This window comes from Lissotriton helveticus, chromosome 2_1, assembly GCF_964261635.1.
Source record: "Lissotriton helveticus chromosome 2_1, aLisHel1.1, whole genome shotgun sequence".
Lineage (NCBI taxonomy): Eukaryota > Metazoa > Chordata > Amphibia > Caudata > Salamandridae > Lissotriton > Lissotriton helveticus.
Genome location: NC_136059.1, coordinates 1,685,675,183 through 1,685,696,163, shown reverse-complemented (window position 1 = coordinate 1,685,696,163; position 20,981 = coordinate 1,685,675,183). Strand labels below are relative to the sequence as shown.

Sequence of the window (20,981 nt, the reverse complement as noted above, 5' to 3'; positions counted from 1 at the left end):
GGCACAGGCGGACACAGGAAGGAAACAAGACATACAGACATTTCCTAGTAGAGACTTGAATGTTTACGGTACCGTTTGAACCAAACACTGGACCGGGATCTATATGGTACGGATAAAATCACCCTGACAGGAAGCCATTGTTTCCTGCTTCTCACACAACTTACTTGGTTCAGAGCAATATCTAATGTCACTGTGATTAATGAGCTTTTTTATACTTTTAGAATCAAGGTCTTTAATTCCATTCCTCCTTCAGATTTTTTATCGGAAACTCACTTATGGACGAAATAAACACTGTTGTATTTTTTTGTAAACAGGATTGCTTTGAAACCTCAGTCTCCCAGTAGTCTGGCTTCTGATGTGACCTAAAGGCTACCAAAGTGGCTATAACACTGAGTATGGATAGTGTAGAGGACTGCTGCACACCAAAAGTGTTAGCATTTGTGCAAAGCTTGTGCCTGTGGCCTTCTCTCTGTCTCCCCAAAAACACAAGGAACAAAAGTGAGGTATGTGGAAAGAGCTTGTGGCTGTGTAGTGGTAGGCGCAGGCTTACTCACTCCTGGAGCACCCAAGGGGCATTGTAAAACCCAGTGGTAGATAGAAAGCCTGCTCTGTCATGAAGTCACACACTGCCCTTGGGCAATGGACACAAGTACATTAGCAAGCTTATCCGCTGCACTGAGCATACACTAAACCACTGGATACAAACTTACATATTTTGTAAGTCTTTGGTTTTTTTCCCCAGAGTGCCCGAAACTGCTGCTTCTAGATGTTGTAGATTTGGTTGACCTAGGAAAGAATAATCATTGCCTTTGCTTCCAATGTAAAATTTGACATGCAAATTTTGTAGATAGCCAGACAGTCTGTGGTATAAAGTTGATGAGCATATAAACCTTGGAAAACAAACATTACAGCAGAGCACACCACGGATCATTTTTTAAATAAATGACACCGATTTCTAAAGCTGAAATCCCCAGTTATTTGACAACAGGGTAAATCTGTTGTGCATGTATATTATGGCAAGAACATGTCCTATCACAGTCTGACATTTTTTCATATAGCCTGCTGTTTGTGTCATCCTGGTTTGCTTACTGTCTGAAACCCCCTCAGAAACTCTCAAAATGTTTTATCCTGTTTTGTTAAAAAAAAAAATATTTGGACCGTGGAGACACATGAGTAACAAATGACTGTGTTCTGTGGAGATGGTGGAGTTGGAGGAGGACAAGTGTATTTTTCTTTAAATCTTCTTTATCAAGAAAACACAAGTCGAACATTGCAAAGCATGGTCAAAACCCCATGAGTGTGTTTCGCCACTCCATGGAAAATGTGTAAATTCCACCACAATCCTCAGTAGTCACCTGACCCTAAGGAAGTAAGAAAAAATTGCATCACATCATTGATTGCCTAAATACTGGTAATGCACCTCTAGGTAAATTGAGAAAGGTCTGCATAAATGTGAACCGAAAGGGATAAGGAAGGAAGCACATTATTTAAACAACTCTGACCTACAGAACCACACAGAGTTTCCCTCAGAATTTACGTCTGATGTTTCCTACTCCTGAGAAGAAACACTGCAAGACATAAGAGACTTCTTAACAGAAATCTAGACTCGGTGTCAACGATATCTGTGGTCTGGGAGGGCTTTAAAGTCACCAAAGGGGGCATTTGCATTGCAAAAGGGGGCTCTATTTTACGGGATATTCTGAGAACACTCCGGAAGTGAGAAGCAGATATTAAGATAGCTGAGGACCAAATTACGGGTGCACCTGATGGGGAGGATACAGGCCAAGCTCCATGAACTAGTCTCGGAGTACCAATCAGAGGCTGAAGATGAGTGCTTATTCCACACTAAATGTTGTTGCGCTTGCCAATGTGATGAGGGTGAGCTGCCAGGAAGAGCCTTAGCTGACATTGTACGTGTCCCCAAGTTTTCCAACTATGTGCTAGAGGTGGAGGATGTGACTGGGTCCATGCACAGAGATACAGCAGATATCCTTCAGACCTTCATCACTTATTACTCCACACTCTACGTGCAGGGGCCAGCCAATGGATATGGCCTCCTATCTGGAGGATACTGAGTTGAGTTTGCTCAGTAACACGCATAGGGAATTTCTGGGAGGAGGATGAAATGCAGGCTGCAGTTCTGCAGCTATGGTCCGGTCGTGCGATGGGACCAGATGGACTGCCTGCAGACTTTTATAAGTGTTATGCAGGGTCCCTCCCCTATCCTTAGAAAGGTTTACGCAGAAACAAAAGATATGGGGATCCTCCCGCCTTTAATGCAGTAGGCTACGATTATCTTCCTTCTTAAGCCGGGGAAAACTGCTACTAAGTGCGAGTCCTACAGACCCTTACCCTTATTCTTAATTAATTGTGATATGAAAATATTGGCAAAAGTACTGGCAAATCGACTCAGCCTGCTGATGGAGCAATTGGTCCTACCAGACCAATCGGGATTTGTGCCAGGACGGGCAACTTCCCATAATCTGCGCACTTTGTGTTGCTACAGGATATAGACCCGGAGCTGGCTGCGGTGCCAGTCTTTTTAGACGCCACCAAGGCTTTCGATTCTCCAGACTGTTTACGATGGATGGGATTCCCCTGTCCTTAGCCTGGGTGTCCCTCCTGTACAATCAGCCACTGGCGACTGTGCAGATTAATGATTGTAGCTCCCGACTGATTGCCATTTCTCGCAGTACCAGGCAGGGGTGCCCCTTGTCACCCCTTCTATTTGTATTGGCAGTAGAACCTCTGGCGGCAAACCTCCGACAGCCTCATAGGGAACATGCCCTGAGATATCCTACTCGCCATCTACTGGTCTCGCTCTATGCCGATGACATCACCCTTTACATTGGAGATCCCCACGTCAGCTTGAATCCTATCCTTCGAGAATTCTTCCGATTTGGAGAGGTCTCGGGTATAACCATTAATTGGAGCAAATCCCAGATGTTCCATCCCACCCCCAACACTGTTAAATTTCCACTTGATTACCCACTGACCTGGTGTGATTCAGAGATAAAATATCTTGGGGTTATGGTATCCTGGGAAAGCGAGAAAACATTAGGGGCAAACTATGGTACTGCCCTCAACTGGCTTATAGCGGCTATATCGCGCTAGATATCTTTGCCCCTATTATTGGCAGGGCACATATCTTTAATCAAAATGATTATAATGCCAAAACTATTATGCCTATTTCTCAACATACCATATCCACCTGGGGGACATATATTTTGCGTAGACACAGCTGATTAGATTGGCCCGAAGTGGCAAGCAGCCTAGGATGTGCTGGGACATACTCACTCGCCCCTTTGACAGGGGAGAATTCGAGGTCCCTGACATGGGGCTCTACTATTTATGCGCACCGGCCCATTTTGCGTCTTATTGGTACAGACCACCACCATTCATGCCCCATTTAGTGATAGAGCAGGGCAGTATGGCCCCCACTACTGCTTTCTTAGGGACAACACTGCTAGGTGTTCGTACCTCTTTTACAACAGTGGCATTCACTACCTGTGCGTGGCAATGACTGGCAACCAAACTGGGCAAACCATTACTATGTTCTCTGCAGGTACCACTTCCATATCATTCTCTGGCCCCAGAAACTCACGAGACGGCATGTCGCAACATGCTGCATAGGAGGAGTATAAACACCATGGAGGGATCTCTATCGTGAAGGGATATTCAAAGATCGTCAAACACTACTGCAGGGCAAAACTGCAACACCGCCAGAGGTTTTTCTATATATTAGACTTAGGGATGACCTTAAAACAGTTACTTCCACCTTCCCACAAGAGCCTCCTACACTACGCACACTACATGTGCTGGTGCAAGCCTCTGGCTCTGCACACATGGTTTCTTTACTATACCAGAGTGCTGACGCGGAATGCCAGTGCAGTGCATGAGCTGGCTGGGACTCTGAGCTAGACACGCCACTTACAGATTAACAATGGCTCTATTGCGATAATCAATCAGGGAGGATAACAGCTAGCAGTCGCCTGCGTATCATACATTACAAATATATACAACTTGCCTATTTATTCCGGCAACCCTGTGCAGATATAAACTGCGACTGGATGACTGCTGTGCTAGATGCAGAAGCGAAGGAGCGGACTTTCTGCACTCTGCGTGGGGGCGCGTGATAATACAAGATGACTGGATGACGGTGTCAGCTGCCCTGTCGCACATGATAGATACGCACATACACCTTACACCAGTTATGGCTCTATTGGGTTAAACAGAGAAAATTGAGACCCCCTATAGGAAGTACATTTTACTTGGATTACGCTTACCAAAACGAAGGGTGGCATGTAGATGGGGTGGGAGCGCGCTCCCAAATTCAAAGAGTGGGTATATGATTTAATTTATTGTAAAGATCAACTACACACTTAGGCTGAATTATTACCCCTGACTTCAAGACCACGCGCCATTTGGGGACCACTGCAAACATACCTGAGAGAGTGCCATGATTGCAACATGGACTGATAGGCATAGCCACACCATAGGCCTTAATGTCTGGACTGCAAGGGTACGAAGCTGCATTGCGCGGACACCCCGTATGCTTGTGGGGCTAACCTCTGCACCTGAAGTAGAGAATTTCGCTAAGTGGCATTATATGGTGTTCCTGATATGTATGACTTTGGAAGAGGGGTGGCTACAGAAGCACCATGGATACGCTCCTGACATAAGAGACATTGAACTAGGGGGAAATTATACCACATATCCCACCTTTCCCTGACGATACAGTTTATAACTGTGGACACAGGATTTAATTGTAAACTATGGCAATGTGGACTTTTGTAAGATCTAGGAAATGTAAGAGCACAGTTTGTTCTTTCTTACTGTAAAAATCTAATAAAGAAAAAAATATATGTTTCCTACTCCTGGGTAGGTTCCAGTGTTAAGAGCAGCACAGTCAGTCATGCAGGAGCATTCACCTCAATGACTGGCAATTCTCCTATTGGGGCATTTGTGTTGAAACTGTCCAGTAATCTCTAGGCAGCCTCTGTATAAGAGCACAAGGGCCTTGTGATTATAGGATACTTTCAGTTTTGCAGGATTCCATACAAATCCATAAAGCTCAAATTCAAGAACTCTTCACAACTTTGGGTTGTCATATCTTGTATTATTGAGTCTGAGCATTAAAGCTGGGAAGGAGGATCCAACTGCAGAGTCTACTTTAAAGTGAAGCAAGCTTGTTCAGATGGGGGTTTTGACGTATGGGTCTCATAAGCACTATAATGCTGATTACACCACCTACTGTGGAAGAGGAGCTAGAAGACCTGGAATGAATCAAATATGCCTTTTGCGCCAAATGTGAGCGCCAGTGAAGTAAGCAAGGAAGGACTGCATCACCTTAGTGAGGTATCCCTCTGAGGCTATATTGGAGTAAAACAGGACTCTTATTGTTGCATGAACTTTGTATCTATGGAAACCTATCTAGCTTATTTTCAAGCCATAGCATTTCATTTAACGTTGAGCCTTGACATTCTTTGGGTTCTTGAAGCTCCTTTGTGTGGCCAGAATGAGCTAAAGATGCTATACTTTTCTGTTCTGTGTTTTCACCACCATATAAACCTTCCTTTAATTTGTTTTCTGTTCTATCCAGGTAGTTTTCACCACAGCAGATGTTCTTCACACTTTGTTTAACTTTAGTATAGTACCCAAACCTGCCATAATTTTGTTTTACCTCTTTACCTGCTTGTCTGCAGTAGATTCACCATATTTTTCTTTTATTGAACCATCTTTCTTGCTCATTTGCTGGCGAACAGAATTCTGTTTCACCGCCTGTTATTGTTTGACAAACTTTTTGTCTTAGCTGCAGCGCTGCAGTGCTCTCAAGTCATGGCCGGGTCCCCACCAGACCCTGCTGGTTAATGCTGCCTCCTGCTTTGACAATTTTTCTGCTTGAATGTGTTCCCAGCCATCTGGTCTATCAAGTCTGTTCCTAGAATCTGCCCCATCAGAAGACACCCACCGAAACCTTTGGGGGTCCCCCATGCTGCCATTACAAAGCAGTTGCTTGTGTAGACAAGTAAAAACATAGTGGCCCACTCTCCGCATTAGTTCTTCCCATTAGAGCCCCTCATAAACCTGTCGCCTAATATATTGCTACAACCTTGGCTCCATGGGCATATTATCCCTGCTCCTTTTGTACACCTGAGGGCCATTCTTCTTAATTAAGTGACATCCATTACCTCCGCATCAGTATCCCACACCTGCAGTTTTGAGTCCCACAAAGGGTCCCCAGAGGCCAAGCCACAGGCTTGGCATACCGAGCTCAGAGAGAAAGAGAGAGGGCATCCCTCTGCCGCTATCCTCTGCCCCCGAATTCCTCCTTTTAGATTGTGTCCTTAAGCCATTGTTGTTGTCTGATTGAGAATATATACACACCTGTAGCTTATGTATGCGGTGAACTACATGTCTCCCAGGACTCTTATGGGAAATATGAGGGACTTTCTTTCTTGAGTTATGTGCTCCTTGATATTGGCATGATGTTTCAAATGGGGATGAAATTAAATCAATGTTCCTGATAAGACTTATTATTCCTCTTCATTCATATGCATGAAGTCACACAAATCCTTCCTGAAATAAATGCTCCAAATAGAGATCCTGTTTTGAATCAAAAATACAGTGGACACCAGCTCTTTCATCTTGGTCTCCATGATATCAGATTGAACATTCTTATTAGGCCTGCAAAATGTACAAGCTATGTGTGTAGACGATATCTAGGCCAGTCACACAATTTGGGGAGGACTCTGTAAATCCTTCTCTAGACTACAATGATCATCAGCCATTATTTGCATTAAGAACCTCACTGTTACCTGTTGGAAAAGACTCCTGTTAGCTCAATAACATCAACCTAGCATTTGAGGGCAACTTCTATGACTCCAGGCTTCATTGCTGCTCCGTCCACAAAGGTTTGTTTGTTTCTGTTCTGCTAACGATCTCCAAAGCACTAACTTTTGCATAAGAATTAATCATGTAATGACACATGAAACAAATAGATGCTAGGAGGAGCTTTTTCTAAACTTATTTGATATGAACAAACCGGAATATAGGCAAAACAGAGCTACAGTCCACTGTTAAATACATTTTTTGGGGGACCTGGAGGTTTCTCTTTTATTGTGAGCTGTTTTACAAATACAAACATTGTGTAGTCAGCTTTCAGATATCCTACAATCCGGTGGGGTATCCAAGAACCTACACAAAAAGAAATGTGGGGTATATCCAGCAGCAGTCAGGCGGTTAAATAAACCTCATTGCAGGCTATAGCCACTTTCCCTTTCTCCTTCTTCACTGAATGGCCCTTCACTCGCTCCATACCTCCATACAGAAGACTTGCATGTTACAGAATCGAGGAAATTGCTTCCACTTTGTCATCACACCAAATGAATTTATTGGTTAAATGGTTTACAATAATAAACTCATTTCAGAAGAGTCTTTGAGAGCCAGAACGTCAATTATCTCGGCTCCTCCAGCTAGAACATTTCTGTTGCCCCAACTACAAATGCCTGTGTGGGGCAACGTATCTCTTCTTTGTAGTTTATATATTAACATTCTACCAAAACCGGAGAAACATGTTAAGCAATTGAAGAGTGAAGAAGGAGGTTTCATAATCTTCCACATGCACATCACACACATTGTTGACCTTGTATTAGTGAACTAGAATATCAATAAACTTAAGAGGTAGTAACATCAGATGCAATTTTAATAAAGAGGAAACTAAAATAGTATTCATCCTACTTTACTCCTCCCAAAAAAGGGATCCATTGAGCCCTCAAAACAACTTAATTGCTGGTGAGGGGTGACTCCCTGTGAAGAAGCATGCCACCTAGTGAATGAGGGGTCTGCATCCTTAAACGGAAGCATAGATTGAAAAACTCCTTACATTCCAGCCTTCTGTGCAAGGTAATATTCACACATAGGAGCACTACAGACATAGATGTAGACTCTGAGGAAATGTCATAGAAAACATGGTTGAAGCGAGACCCAGTAGCTCAAGAGCTAACTGAGCACTGTGTAGAAATGGTCCCAGCTGCGAATAACCAGGAGGCAGAAAGAAAGATGTTAGCCGAGTAACCTTATGCACCAGATAATCATTTTTCATATAATATCAGGCTCCCTGGACTTACCAAGAAACCATTTTGTGACTTTGGAAATAGCAGACGTAGAAATATGCTAGACCAAAAGCAAACGTGATCGGAGTAGAGGTGCTCTGAATTTTGTGAAACTATTGAATTGAACATGCATATACAGATTTGCTGTAGTTCTCTTGGGAGATGATTGGACTAAACACACCTGAACAATCTTTAGTTTTCAAACATAAAAAACAGATGATCATCCATGAGTTTATGGGAGTGTATGTTTTATGTCTCAGACTATTAATGAAGCGCAGATTTCTGGTTGCAATCTTCTCCTCAAAAGTATTCCTCTGTATACTGGAGGGCAACAGCTAGTGCTTCATGCTGGACCAGTGACAAGAGCTGCTGGTAGATTTTCTTTCAGGTGGTTTGGAATACAACTTGTATAGAAATAGTGTCTTCAGTGTTCCAGTGAATGGAAGGGATAAGCGACATTTCCTTGGTTATGGCAAATTTGAATTAACTTCGCATCATGAAGGGCTGAACTGGGTAGTGGCCTTAGCATTGAATAACATGTGACATCTAGATTTTGAGTCAACTGTGAAGTTATGGTTTGTTGTTTTAAATAATGCAAATAGTTGTTCCTAATGCCTGTATCTTTTTTTCATATTTTTATTTTTCAGGAGAGAGCAGGTTCCTCTTTCAGCATGGAGGATTGCCTTCACACGTCTTCTGAAAACCTTTCCAAACTGGTTAGTTGGGCTCATAGCCATGGAACGATTTGTAGTCTCATCCCCAACCTGAAGCACCTGCTGTCTGAAGGTTCCCATGGCAACTTGACTGCGATGTGGGGCTGCAGTGCAGGACATGCATACCACTGGCCATTGACTGCCACATGCCGGGCAGGCTCCCAGGAGAGGATGTGTTTCCAAGATAACAGAAGTTTCAATTCAGATAGCCCTAGTATCACAGGTGTGCCTTCAGAATTGCAAACCAGCCCCTTAGAAAGGCACCCGGGAAGGACCGGAAAATCAAAGATAGACAGTAGAACTAGAGACTCTTGTGACTTTTCCTACGGAAGCGAGCCATCAGAGCTGGATGAGCCAGTGGAGGAATATGAAGATGAAGCCACTCTTTTTGATATGGTTTGCGAGTCTTCTGGGACCGATGAAGAAAGTGACTTTGAAGCTCGGGCCCAAAGATCTCCAAATCTTTCTAGAAAAAGACAAGTAGTCGGGCTGTCTGGTATTCCAGGGTCTCTGATAATTGATGAGAACAGTGATGATGTTCTCATCAAGAAAATTAAGCAGGAAATTCCTGAGGATTATTATATTGTTGCAAACGCAGAACTTACTGGTGGGATTGATGGTCCTGCATTGTCCTTGACGCACATGTCAAAGCAGAAACCCCAGAGTCATGCAGGACCCTCCTTTGTTGGGGCCACAAATCCCACCACTCTAACAGCTGCTTCTCTCAATGCCGAACTAGATCTGCAAAGGATGTCTGCTTCTCCTCCAGTCCTAACAAGACCTCCTCCGATTCAAAAACCTGCAAGGACTTCTTTGCCCTCTATTAACACAGGGCCAGCTTGCTCCTCAGCAGTCAATCAACAGGGACCCATTCAGATGCCTGTCAGTACTTCTAGCAGCAATCAGCCAATCAGCATTCCATTATCAGCTCTGCAGATTCCCGGACAAGATGAACAGGCGGTTACTGAGGAGCTCTTTCCACCTGTACTGAAACCAGATGCGTTGTGTGAAATGGCAGCATCTCCCTCAGTTAGTGCAGAGCCGGAGGTGAGCTCCAGCCAACAGCAACTTAGCACTGCTCCAATCAGCGATTCCTCAGCACAGTCACTACCAGGTATGGACCCTTCATGCTAGCACATATTAACAGGGCCGGACTGGAAACCCAAAACCTCCCTGGCAATTTTGTCAGACCAGCCCTCCCTGGGGGTGGGGGTGGGTTTTAAGGTGTGAAGCACTGCTGCTTTTGCTACTTGGGGGTGATATTCTAGCTCAGCTGCAAAACAGTCCTGCACCACTGCAAAACGGGTCCCAGCCTTCCAGCCTCCCGGGGAAATGCCCAATGCCCGTTATGGCCAGTCCTGCCCTGCATATTAACAAGTGAAGCATTCTAAAAGAGGTACCTAATTTAATGCCTGCTTAAATGTACTTTGTATATATTAGTAGCGGTTTTATTGTTTCGTCGTGAAAAAGGTTTACTTGGGCTGCTGTCCCCTCTATATGCAAGGGTGTTACACCAATGCAGAAAAATTAGGAGAATTAACAATTTTTCATTTTTTTATCTTTTCACTGTAAGCCAAACCAGAACTTGTAAGTGGAATTACCTTTAGGTTGGTATAGCAGACATTTTTTCCACTATACAGCTACTTGAGGCAAAACAGCTCTGCTATCACAGGCACAGAACCTGAAATATCTGGTTTTCACAGTAACATATTTTTTTAATGTTCTGTTTTGCAATCAAACAACTTACATCTCATTTAAACATTTGAAAAAAACTAGCCCTTACTTTTGATGTATGGAAAGGGTTGAGAAGTATGATTTTACCATTTGTTCTCTGTATATAATGCCACAACGTCAAATGTATGCATCTCATCTAAATGTATTTTTCTGCCACTCAATTAGATGCTCTTAGCTACATATAGAATGTAACAGTTATCCCTATTTTACTTTTATAGCCTTAGTAACGGGTGGTTACTTCGGGTTATGTGTTTTTATAAATTTTCATTAAAGTACTGTAGAAAATACAATGTAATTACATTTGTAACTTACTATTCAACTTAACATCACCACTGTGTTATCCATCATACCTTTCTATTAAGCATTTGTTTATATATCAGGACTTTTTATTTAACGTAAACTGTGAGTGTATACCATATTTAGGTTCAGTCAAATTACATGGTATCCCCTACGGTGTACATGGTACAATGATTTCCACTGCCCACACTTGTTTCTTCTGCATGCTCCTTTTTAGGTTTCGCCTAAGCCATCGCGTTAGCGATGCTTTGGCGAGATATTTAGTGGGGCTTTCAAAAATGCTCCCAAAGTGCGGATCGGGCACAGTGCATGTTAGCGGGGCGAGCGCACCATTTGTCCGCCTGCATGCTCACTTTCGCGGCCGCTTTGATGTTCAGTGAGCTGCGCGGCCACAGAGAACATCAAAGGGGCCGCGAAAGTGATCAATCACCATTTGCCATCCGAAGCCCTTTACTGCTTTGCTTGTTGGTATTGTGTTCCACCAGAATTTCTTTCTGCTCGGAGGCTACATTACTCGCACCATTTCTACTCTACACTAAGTAGCCCTCCACCTCTCAGTACCCAGTGCTCCCTCCTCAGTTGTATTCTTGATATGTCGCCCTTCTTTTGCTACGATGTACTGTCTGCGGTTGACGGTTACGCTTTAAAATATAAATATCCCAGGATGTCCACATGTCTTACTAGACTAGAGAAACTGCCCCTATTTCCACGGTTTCTTGGTTTGCTTGTTTTACTGGGAATTTAGTATTTTAGAGAATTGCCGCATACGTTCATGGTAGTTTGGGTTTCACTTTTAATGTTACTAGCATATCCACTTAATTGTTACACGCCTTGACCACAGTACATGGAGCTAATTTGTTGCTGAAGTTGACGCCCTTCTCTCGACGTCATATATTTTATCCATGTTGCCAAAGGAATCACCTCTGTGTTACAAGAGTCTAATTTGCCTAATACATCTAAATGGGGTGATATGTTCTACGCCTATTGCGTCTTTATTTATGACATGATGGAGGTGTTTGTTAACCAAAATGTTTTTTTTTAGCTGGTAAAAAAGGATATTTGTATCTACGCAAGCAAAATGATGAGATAATCTAGAAGCCTCCACACTCCGCACAAAATGTATTTTATAACCGGCATTAGTTTATTGCTTCTCACTACTGCGACACACTATCTCCAAGCCCCTCCTGTCATGCTTTTTGTTTTTTCGCCATGCACAGTTTTAACTCACATTTCTTAACGTACTCTGATTTGCTGAAACATCCAACAGGGCTTATCCGGCTCGGAGATGGTCACATACCAGTAAGTATTGAGTAGTCTGGGGCCAGCATCATAAGCTGACACTTTTGAGCGAATAGGCCTTATCAATCACCCAGTACAGCTTACTGATTTACCAAGCACACATTGGTGGTATAGGTGCTTAATTGGAGCTGGTGGTTTTCGGTGCTCGTAATCCGCACTTAATTCTCCACAGTGACACTATCGACAGTCCACCACATGGTGGCGTTGGCTGTCTGTTTATTTTATTGTTACTTTGGAACCGACAACTGGCGCCACTGGGGACAAGGCAGACAGAGCCATTCTTATAAGGGTACCCCCTCTCTTCTCCCTTAGCAGCGCATACATCCACCTTCTCCAGCTCTTTCCTCTCTGCTTGAAACAGACAACAGGCGCCAGTGGGCAATAACACAGACAGAGACAATGGGTTTGTCAATTACGTGTTAACACTAAACCCACCCGAGACGCCAGGAGAGCACAAGCTAGACAGAGACATCCGCCTTTATTGATGTCCTTAATTCATGCTTTACTCTGAACATTCTGAACCAGCAAAAACATGTACTTTTTAAAGGATACTGTCTTAAACAGTATGTTAGCGTGGTCACATTTTATTATAAACATGGTGGAATACTTTCAGCCTTTCACTATATTGAAATTAAAGTCCGTAGGTCTATTTAACTCTGTCTGTCTGTCTGTCTGTCTATCTGGATAACTCTGTCTATCTAACTACGTCTGTCAGACTATGTCTATCTAACTCTCTCAGTCTAACTCTATCTGTCTATATCTAACTGTCTAACTCTGTCTGCATGCCTGTATGACTCTATCTGTCTGTTTATCTAACTATATCTGTCTAGCTCGGTCTTTCTATCTCTGTCTGTCTAATACTGTCTGTCTGAATATATTTATATGACTATGTCTGTCGATCACTAGCTCTCTAACTAACTCTCACTCTATCTCTCTCTCTCTCTCCCTATACACACCTATCTCTCTCTCTCTCCCTATACACACCTATCTCTCTCTCTCTACACACCTCTCTCTCTCTCTGTCTCTCTCTCTACATACCTCACTCTCTCTATCTCTTTATACACCCCTCTCTCCCTGTCTCTCTCACTCGATCTGTCCCTCTCTACACAACTCTATCTCTCTCTCTCTCTTGCGACCTCTTTCAAGCTACACGCCTCTATCTTTCCTATAAACACCTCTATCTCTCTCTCTACACACCGCTCTATCTCTCGCTCTCTCTCTACACACCTCTCACTCTCTCTACACACCTCTCTCTCTCTCTCTACACACACCTTTCTCTCTCTCTCTCTCTCTCTCTCTCTCTCTCTCTCTATATATATATATATATATATATATATATATATATATATATATATGCAAAAAAGAAGGAGAGAACTCTGGGTAGGTCTCAGTTTAGGTGGAAAGCAGCTCCTGTTAGAGCACTCCCAACACCAGCGACACTCTAGATCTGCTCACCTCAAATGTCTGTTTTTCTATCAAAGTTTTTAAGCATAGGATTAGACAGTGCTATCCATGCCGAGATAGAAAATGACAAAGTCTTTCGCCATTTAAACAGCAAAGTCTTTAAGCATAGGACTAGTACAGTGCAGTCCTTGCCGAGCTGTCAAATAACAAAAGCCATTTATCACTCCAGGCACAATATTACAGCTTTGAATTGGTAAAATACCAACTCAAGCCAACCTGAAATGAATAAAAGCAACCCCTGACACAGTGTTTCGCTCTAATTAGAGCTCTTCAGAGAGGTATAGCTTTGTCCAGACACAAGGGAGCACCCAGTATTAAGTCAAAACAAAACCCTTTCAGGCATAGAGTGACGCATAAATTATGCAAAAAAGAAGGAGAGAACTCTGGGTAGGTCTCAGTTTAGGTGGAAAGCAGCTCCTGTTGGAGCACTCTCAACACCAGCGACACTCTAGATCTGCTCACCTCAAATGTCTGTTTTTCTATCAAAGTTTTTAAGCATAGGATTAGACAGTGCTATCCATGCCGAGATAGAAAATGACAGTCTTTCGCCATTTAAACAGCAAAGTCTTTAAGCATAGGACTAGTACAGTGCAGTCCTTGCCGAGCTGTCAAATAACAAAAGCCATTTATCACTCCAGGCACAATATTACAGCTTTGAATTGGTAAAATACCAACTCAAGCCAACCTGAAATGAATAAAAGCAACCCCTGACACAGTGTTTCGCTCTAATTAGAGCTCTTCAGAGAGGTATAGCTTTGTCCAGACACAAGGGAGCACCCAGTATTAAGTCAAAACAAAACCCTTTCAGGCATAGAGTGACGCATAAATTATGCAAAAAAGAAGGAGAGAACTCTGGGTAGGTCTCAGTTTAGGTGGAAAGCAGCTCCTGTTAGAGCACTCTCAACACCAGCGACACTCTAGATCTGCTCACCTCAAATGTCTGTTTTTCTATCAAAGTTTTTAAGCATAGGATTAGACAGTGCTATCCATGCCGAGATATATATATATATATATATATATATATATATATATATATATACACACCTCTGTCTCTCTACACACCTCTCTCTCTCTCTACATACCGTCACGATCACTGTCTGTCCTAGTAACTCTCACTCTGTCTCTCTCTCTCGCTATACACACCTATCTCTCTCTCTCTACACCTCTCTCTCTCTCTCTACACCTCTCTCTCTCTCTCTGTCTCTCTCTCTACATACCTCACTCTCTCTATCTCTTTATACACCTCTCTCTCTCTCTCTCTCTACATACCTCTCTCTCTACACAACTCTCTCTCTCTCGCTCTCTCTATCTACACACCTCTTTCTTTCTCTCTCTTTCCTATAAACACCTCTATCTCTCTCTCTACACACCTCTCTATCTCTCTCTTTCTCTCTACACACCTCGCACACTCTCTTACTCTCTCATTCTCTCGCTACACACCTCTCTCTCTCTCTCTCTCTCTACACACTTCTCTCTCTACACACTTCTCTCTCTACACACACATCTCTCTCTCTCTCTCTCTCTCTATATATATATATATATATATATATATATATATATATATATATATATACACACATCTCTCTCTCTAACCACCTCTCTCTCTCTCTCTCTCTCTCTATACAAACCTCTCTCTCTCTCAACACACCTCTCTTTCTCTCTCACTCTTTCTCTACACACCTCTCTACACCCCTCTCTCTCTCTACACCCCTCTCTCTCTCTCTACACATCTCTCTCTCTCTCTCTCTACACACTTCGCATACTCTCTCTTACTCTCTAACTCTCTCTCTACAAACCTCTCTCGCTCTTTCTCTCTCTACACAACTTTTATTTAAGTATTAATTACTAAAATAAAATAAAAGCCATTGTTATTTGTAATATCAATACATCTAAGTCACGTAAATACAACACATATTGCATTACAAATGCTATAGGTGTCACATTTGCAAGAGTTAAAACTATTGGCATTTGTCGGAGAGTAGGGTCTGCAATCCTATGATCACCCAGATTTTTGCTTTTTGCTGCACTGGTTTACGACTTTCCCTGGCTGTGGGCCTGCTAATCAGACCCACAGCCTAGCTGTTCTCTCTATCCAAATTGTACTCAGGTACTTAATTGGCACTGGGCCCTCTCCAAGTCCCTGTACCCAGGGCTGAGGTGCACCCAGAAGTCTCCCAGGGGCTGAAGCATGTATTGTGCCACCCCTGGACTGACTAACTAAACTGACACAACTGGCTGCACGACAGCTGGGGCAAGGTGGTGTACTCACCCTTTGCTTTAGATATAGTATACCTATATCTAACCCTAAAATGGACACACAGATCTCCTATCAGTCACTCCTATGGCAGGCCTTAACAATCCTGAAGGCAGAGTGCTTGGAATCGTGTGAGATGGTGCTCTGGCATGAGCTGAGCCTGTCTGCGGCTTTCGGGATCCATCCCTTAGCCGTTTCCATGATATCGCATACCATATACTCTTAAGTGCATTATAATCCTCGCGGTTATATGCCAACTCTGGTATCGCTTTATCAAAACATGTCGAGTAAGGTGTCATACGAATTGGAATACTAACCCCTCGCCAATTCTGGCGACGGGGTTAGCATTCCACCCTTCTAGAGGGACACGACATGTATGTAACCTGTAACCCCGGTTAAAGTCAGACAGAGCCTTAGCATCCACAAAATGGATGCTGCCACCGAGACACAAGTCTGCCCTCCTGCTGCTGGGAGTCCTCCCAGAGCAGGAGGCAAGGACAAAGGGTTTCCTGCCAGGGGCGGTGCCAGCACCGTCCCAGACAGGGTTTTGTGTATTCCAGGTAGGCAGGGCTACAGAGGAAGGTGACTGCAAGTGGCACCCCGGTGCTCACTGTGCATAGGCCGGCTGAAACCAGTTCCAGGGGCACTCCAGCCCCTGGCCTGGGGAAAGCCCGCCAAAGGAGAGGGGTGTAACCTCCCCCCTCCTGGTCCCACCCATAGGGCAGGACTTAGTCGCGTGCCAGCCCCCTTTTCCCAGATAAAGGTAGGAGCAGGCCCCCTTCCAAATTAGATCATCTTTGGAATCAAGACACGACTTTCTACGAAAGGACTTCAAGATTTCCTTCTTCAAGATTCTCCCTTGTGACTAAGGAGTAGTCACCCTGCATCCGCAGGCACCATCAAGAACACTGCGGTCTGCTGCAAGTCCTTCCTCCGGAATCCGACTGCCCAGCTCGACAAGACCCGGCTTCCCTGGCACCTCCGACCTCTACTCACCTCTACAGCCAAGCTGAGAACCGTGAGTGCGACGAGACCTCAAGGGACCGACTATTGCCAAGACTGCACGACTTCTGCACAGCAAGCCCGCCGAGTAATTTCCTGGTGAGTGCTTTGGGGTCCGAGAAGCCCCGACCCTGAGCAGCTCCAGCACCGAAGATCAGCCCCCCAGCATCTCCACGATCGGCGTGGGGCCCTTCTGCTTTTTGCTGCTCACCGCGTTGTTTGGCTACTAGCCCGCTGGCTTGTGGCCTTCTGAACGACGCCCGACGACATCACTGCTGCTGGTCTGGTTGCTCCAGACTGGCCCTTGCTCCCTTCCAGAAGAAGAGCACCCCGGACCCTCCTGGTCCACTCAAGACGCCATTTTGAGTCCACCGCGTGGGCTTGAATTAGCCAAGGCTTGTTGCCCAATCCTGGGTAACTTCAACGCCGACAGCTTCATCCATCGTGGGACAGCTCGCCTCTCCATCCTGGTCGCCGACAACGCCTCCTGGTCCGTGAGATCTGCAGAGCCAGCGTCGCCCACTCACCTAGTCGAGGTGACTACCATCCGGTGCCCTCCTGGTGCCCACTGACTACTGGCTAGTAGTCACGAACTTGGTCCCCTCTGCTTTCAGGTGTCATCCATCTTCAAGATCCAGGCTTGGATCAACTCGAACTCTCTTCACTGGTCGCCTGCCAGCATCTTTCTCCCAGGCTCCTGGTCCGGCAACGAGGATTCCCGACGTCTTTTGAGACATATGCAGCTGCAGCCCCTGGGCTAGGTAACTTCGGCATTTCGGTGCCCCAGCATAGCCTCACTATCCAAGGGTCAGGATCCACTGTCGTTTTCTCCCTACCAGGTCGGGTTCGCCCGTGAACACTAACTTTAGCGTTACTAGCTTCCATAGACTTTGTCCCGCATCCCGCGTGAGAGTGCACACTCTGCACCCGAGTCCCCTAGGCCTCCTAGAAGTAATCTACCGATTCCCTAGTCAAGTCCTAGCGATTCCAAAGCCTATTAGTATTGTACTTACCTGCTAGTAATTTCGCATTCCACTTTTAGAGTATATGGTTTTTCGTGCCCCTCGGGCATTTGTATATACTGTGCTAACTTAAGTATTTTCGTAAGAGTTTTGTTGTGTGCCTAGCACCCTGTCCTCATAAAGAGTACAGGGTTGTTGTGTTTCTAATAAATACACTGTTTATTTTCATAACACTTGTGTGGTGTCCTTTCACTGGGTGTTCAAGGGGTAATGTGATGGTAAAACAGCTGGCTTAACACGCCCTCTAGAGTCTTAGCCTTAGACTGCTCGTATCCATGCTACTAGGATAGCTGGTCTATAAGGTTGACTTACAACCAATCATCAATAAGGGTTGTTTGGACTGATATATAGTGATCACTAGAATAGTGAGCACTGCACATCAGGCCAACTTCTCACATTGGTGAGCAGCGGTTGGGATTTGAGCTTGCTGTTGTTTTACCACACATATCCTAAGAATATCTTGTGAAAGATCACATAAGTACTAAAGGTACATATAACTTAGCTTAGAATACTCTGAGTTCTACTGAACCAGCTGTTGTAGCTCCTAGGGCCTACCACACCCTAAACTACAACTCTAGCAAGGGATCAGTAGGCAAACATATAGTGTAGGTAAGTGCACCACTTACACCTCACTAGAAAAGCATGTCTACCCAGGGAGAATCTACTGAGACTCCCCTGGTCAGTGTTGACCCTCCACAGGTCACTTCAAGATATGCAGCTCTCAGTTTCCAGGAGATGAGACAAGTCTTTACCTCCAGGAAACTGAAGCAGGGGTCTAACCCCACCATTCCCTTTCTGATAGGTCTCTTAGAGACATATGATGCCAGAAAGATTTCTCAGTTACATGAGAACATGCCAGCCTTAGAGGGAACCTCTGGGGATCCAGACCTCCCCAACACTGCTACAGCAGTTGAGGGAGAGGAGGATCAGGAGGAACTCTCTGGGGATGAGGTAGACAAAGGTCTTGAGGTAGTCAGAAGGCTAACCAGGGCCAACTTAGACTTGCTTGGGCTAGGATCTGGGGGACCCCCAGTACTGACCCTGAGTAGGCCTAACCTTGGAGTTAGGAGAGATAGATCTCTTTCTAGGGACTCCAATAGATCTCTGCACTCTAATGCCTCTTCCCAGAGGAGGAGGAACTCTCCACAGAGGAGAGTGACTTCCCCTCAGAGAATAGAGCATGAAGCTAGGATGAGACAGGCTGCTCTGAGGATTGAAAGGGAAGAACTTGCCCTGGCCAAAGAAAAGCTTGCCTTTGCTAGAGAGCAGCAGATGAGTGGGCTAGCTCCCACTGGTGGCAGCAATCTCCCAAGAGATAGAGAGAAGGGTTTAGATACTAAACACCTGACTAAAATAGTGCCCCCCTTTAAGCAAGGGGATGATATCCAGAAATGGATGGCTGCTTTGGAGAGGGCCTGCACTGTGCAGTGCATTCCCCGAAGTCAGTGGGCAGCTATACTGTGGCTCTCCTTTGATGGTAAAGGTAGAGATAAGCTCCTCACTACAAGAGTGGAGGATGCTAATGATTACCAGGTCCTGAAAAATGCACTGATTGATGGGTTTGGTTTAACCACTGAGCAGTACAGGTTGCTGTTCAGAGACACCCAGAAAACTCAGTCTCAGGACTGGTCTGACTTTGTGGATAGTGCCACTAAGGCTTTGGAGGGCTGGTTGCTGGGTAGCAAGGTTACAGATTACACAGGATTGTATAATCTTATGATGAGAGAACAAATGTTAAACAATTGTCAGAACCAGTTGTTGCACCAGCACCTTGTTGATTCAGATCTGACCTCTCCCCAAGAATTGGGAAAGAAGGCAGACAAATGGGTCAGGACAAGGATCAAGCAGAACCAGAACCAGAACCAGGGTGGTCAGAAGAAAGCAGACCAGAAGGGTAATGTTAAGAGTGAACAAAATGACCAGAAGTCTTCACCAGGTCCCCAACAAACCAAAGAGGGTGGGGGTCAGGCTTCCCAGAAGAAGAAGACTCAAGAAGGCCAGTCAAAGAGGTGGTGCCAGTACTGCAAAAGTAAGTCTCACTGGTTTAGTGAGTGCACCAAAAGAGGAGGACAAACTCCTGCCACTACAGCCCCTAAGGCAACTGCACCCCCTAGTACAGTCAGTAGTGGTAGTGTACCTCCCAAGGCATTAGTTGGGTTAACCTTGGGAACTGAGGGGTCTGACAACTTAGTTGGCACACTCACTCAGGCTGTCCTTGTCTGTACAGGGGATATGGATATATCCCCTGACATAAGTCCCAATACTTTGGGCAAATACAGGCAGACACCTTTGATAAATGGCAAAATGGCTCAGGCCTATAGGGACACTTGTGCCAGTGTCACCATGGTGACACCTAACTTTGTGGACCCTGGACAGATCATGCCAGGTACTGATTTCCTGGTGACCAATGCCAGCAATGTCACTACTAGTCATAGTGTGGCAATTGTGGCTTTCTCCTGGGGTGGAGTGAAGGGACAAAAGAAAGTTGTAGTCAGTTCAGACCTCCCAGTTGATTGTTTGTTGGGCAATGATTTGGAGTCATCACAATGGTCAGAAGTGGAGCAGAGGACTCACATGGAAATGTTAGGCTTGCCAGCACATGTGCTTGCTGTGACTAGGTCACAGGCCAGAAGATGCCCCACTGAACAGGTGCTGGATCCTGAAATTATGGACCAGACACCCTCCAAGAAGAAGAGCAGTAGGGTTAAGGCTTTGCCTTCCCCCTTGCCCCAGGTTGAGGATCAAGTCTCTGAGGAGGCTGATCTGAGAGAACTGAGGGAAACTGAGCCTAAAGAGCTTGAACTTGATCAAGTTGAGTTTCTGGGCTCAGGGGAACCCTCCAGAGCTGACCTGGGGAAGGCACAGTTAGACTGCCCTTCCCTTGAACCCCTCAGACAGCAGGCTGCTGCTGAGGCTGCAGGGAATGCCACAGGTGCCCACAGGGTATACTGGGAAGATGGACTCCTGTACTCTGAGTCAAGAGACCCCAAGCCTGGTGCAACCAGGAGGCTGGTCATCCCCTTGTCTCTGAGAGGTTTCCTTCTCACCTTGGCCCATGAGATTCCCCTTGCAGGTCATTTAG

At 45.0% G+C, this 20,981-nt stretch overlaps 1 protein-coding gene across 3 annotated transcripts in view; it reads left to right on the top strand.

Annotated features, from left to right (window-relative positions):
• Positions 1–20,981, top strand: part of KIAA1958 (KIAA1958 ortholog) — a 291,070-nt gene that overhangs the window by 42,980 nt on the left and 227,109 nt on the right. For all 3 annotated transcript variants that reach the window (XM_078676638.1, XM_078676639.1, XM_078676637.1), the window contains one exon: positions 8,762–9,941. In XM_078676638.1, coding sequence (XP_078532764.1) covers positions 8,786–9,941 — 1,156 coding nt within the window. In that variant the 5' untranslated portion in view covers positions 8,762–8,785. The remainder of the gene's footprint in view (positions 1–8,761; positions 9,942–20,981) is intronic.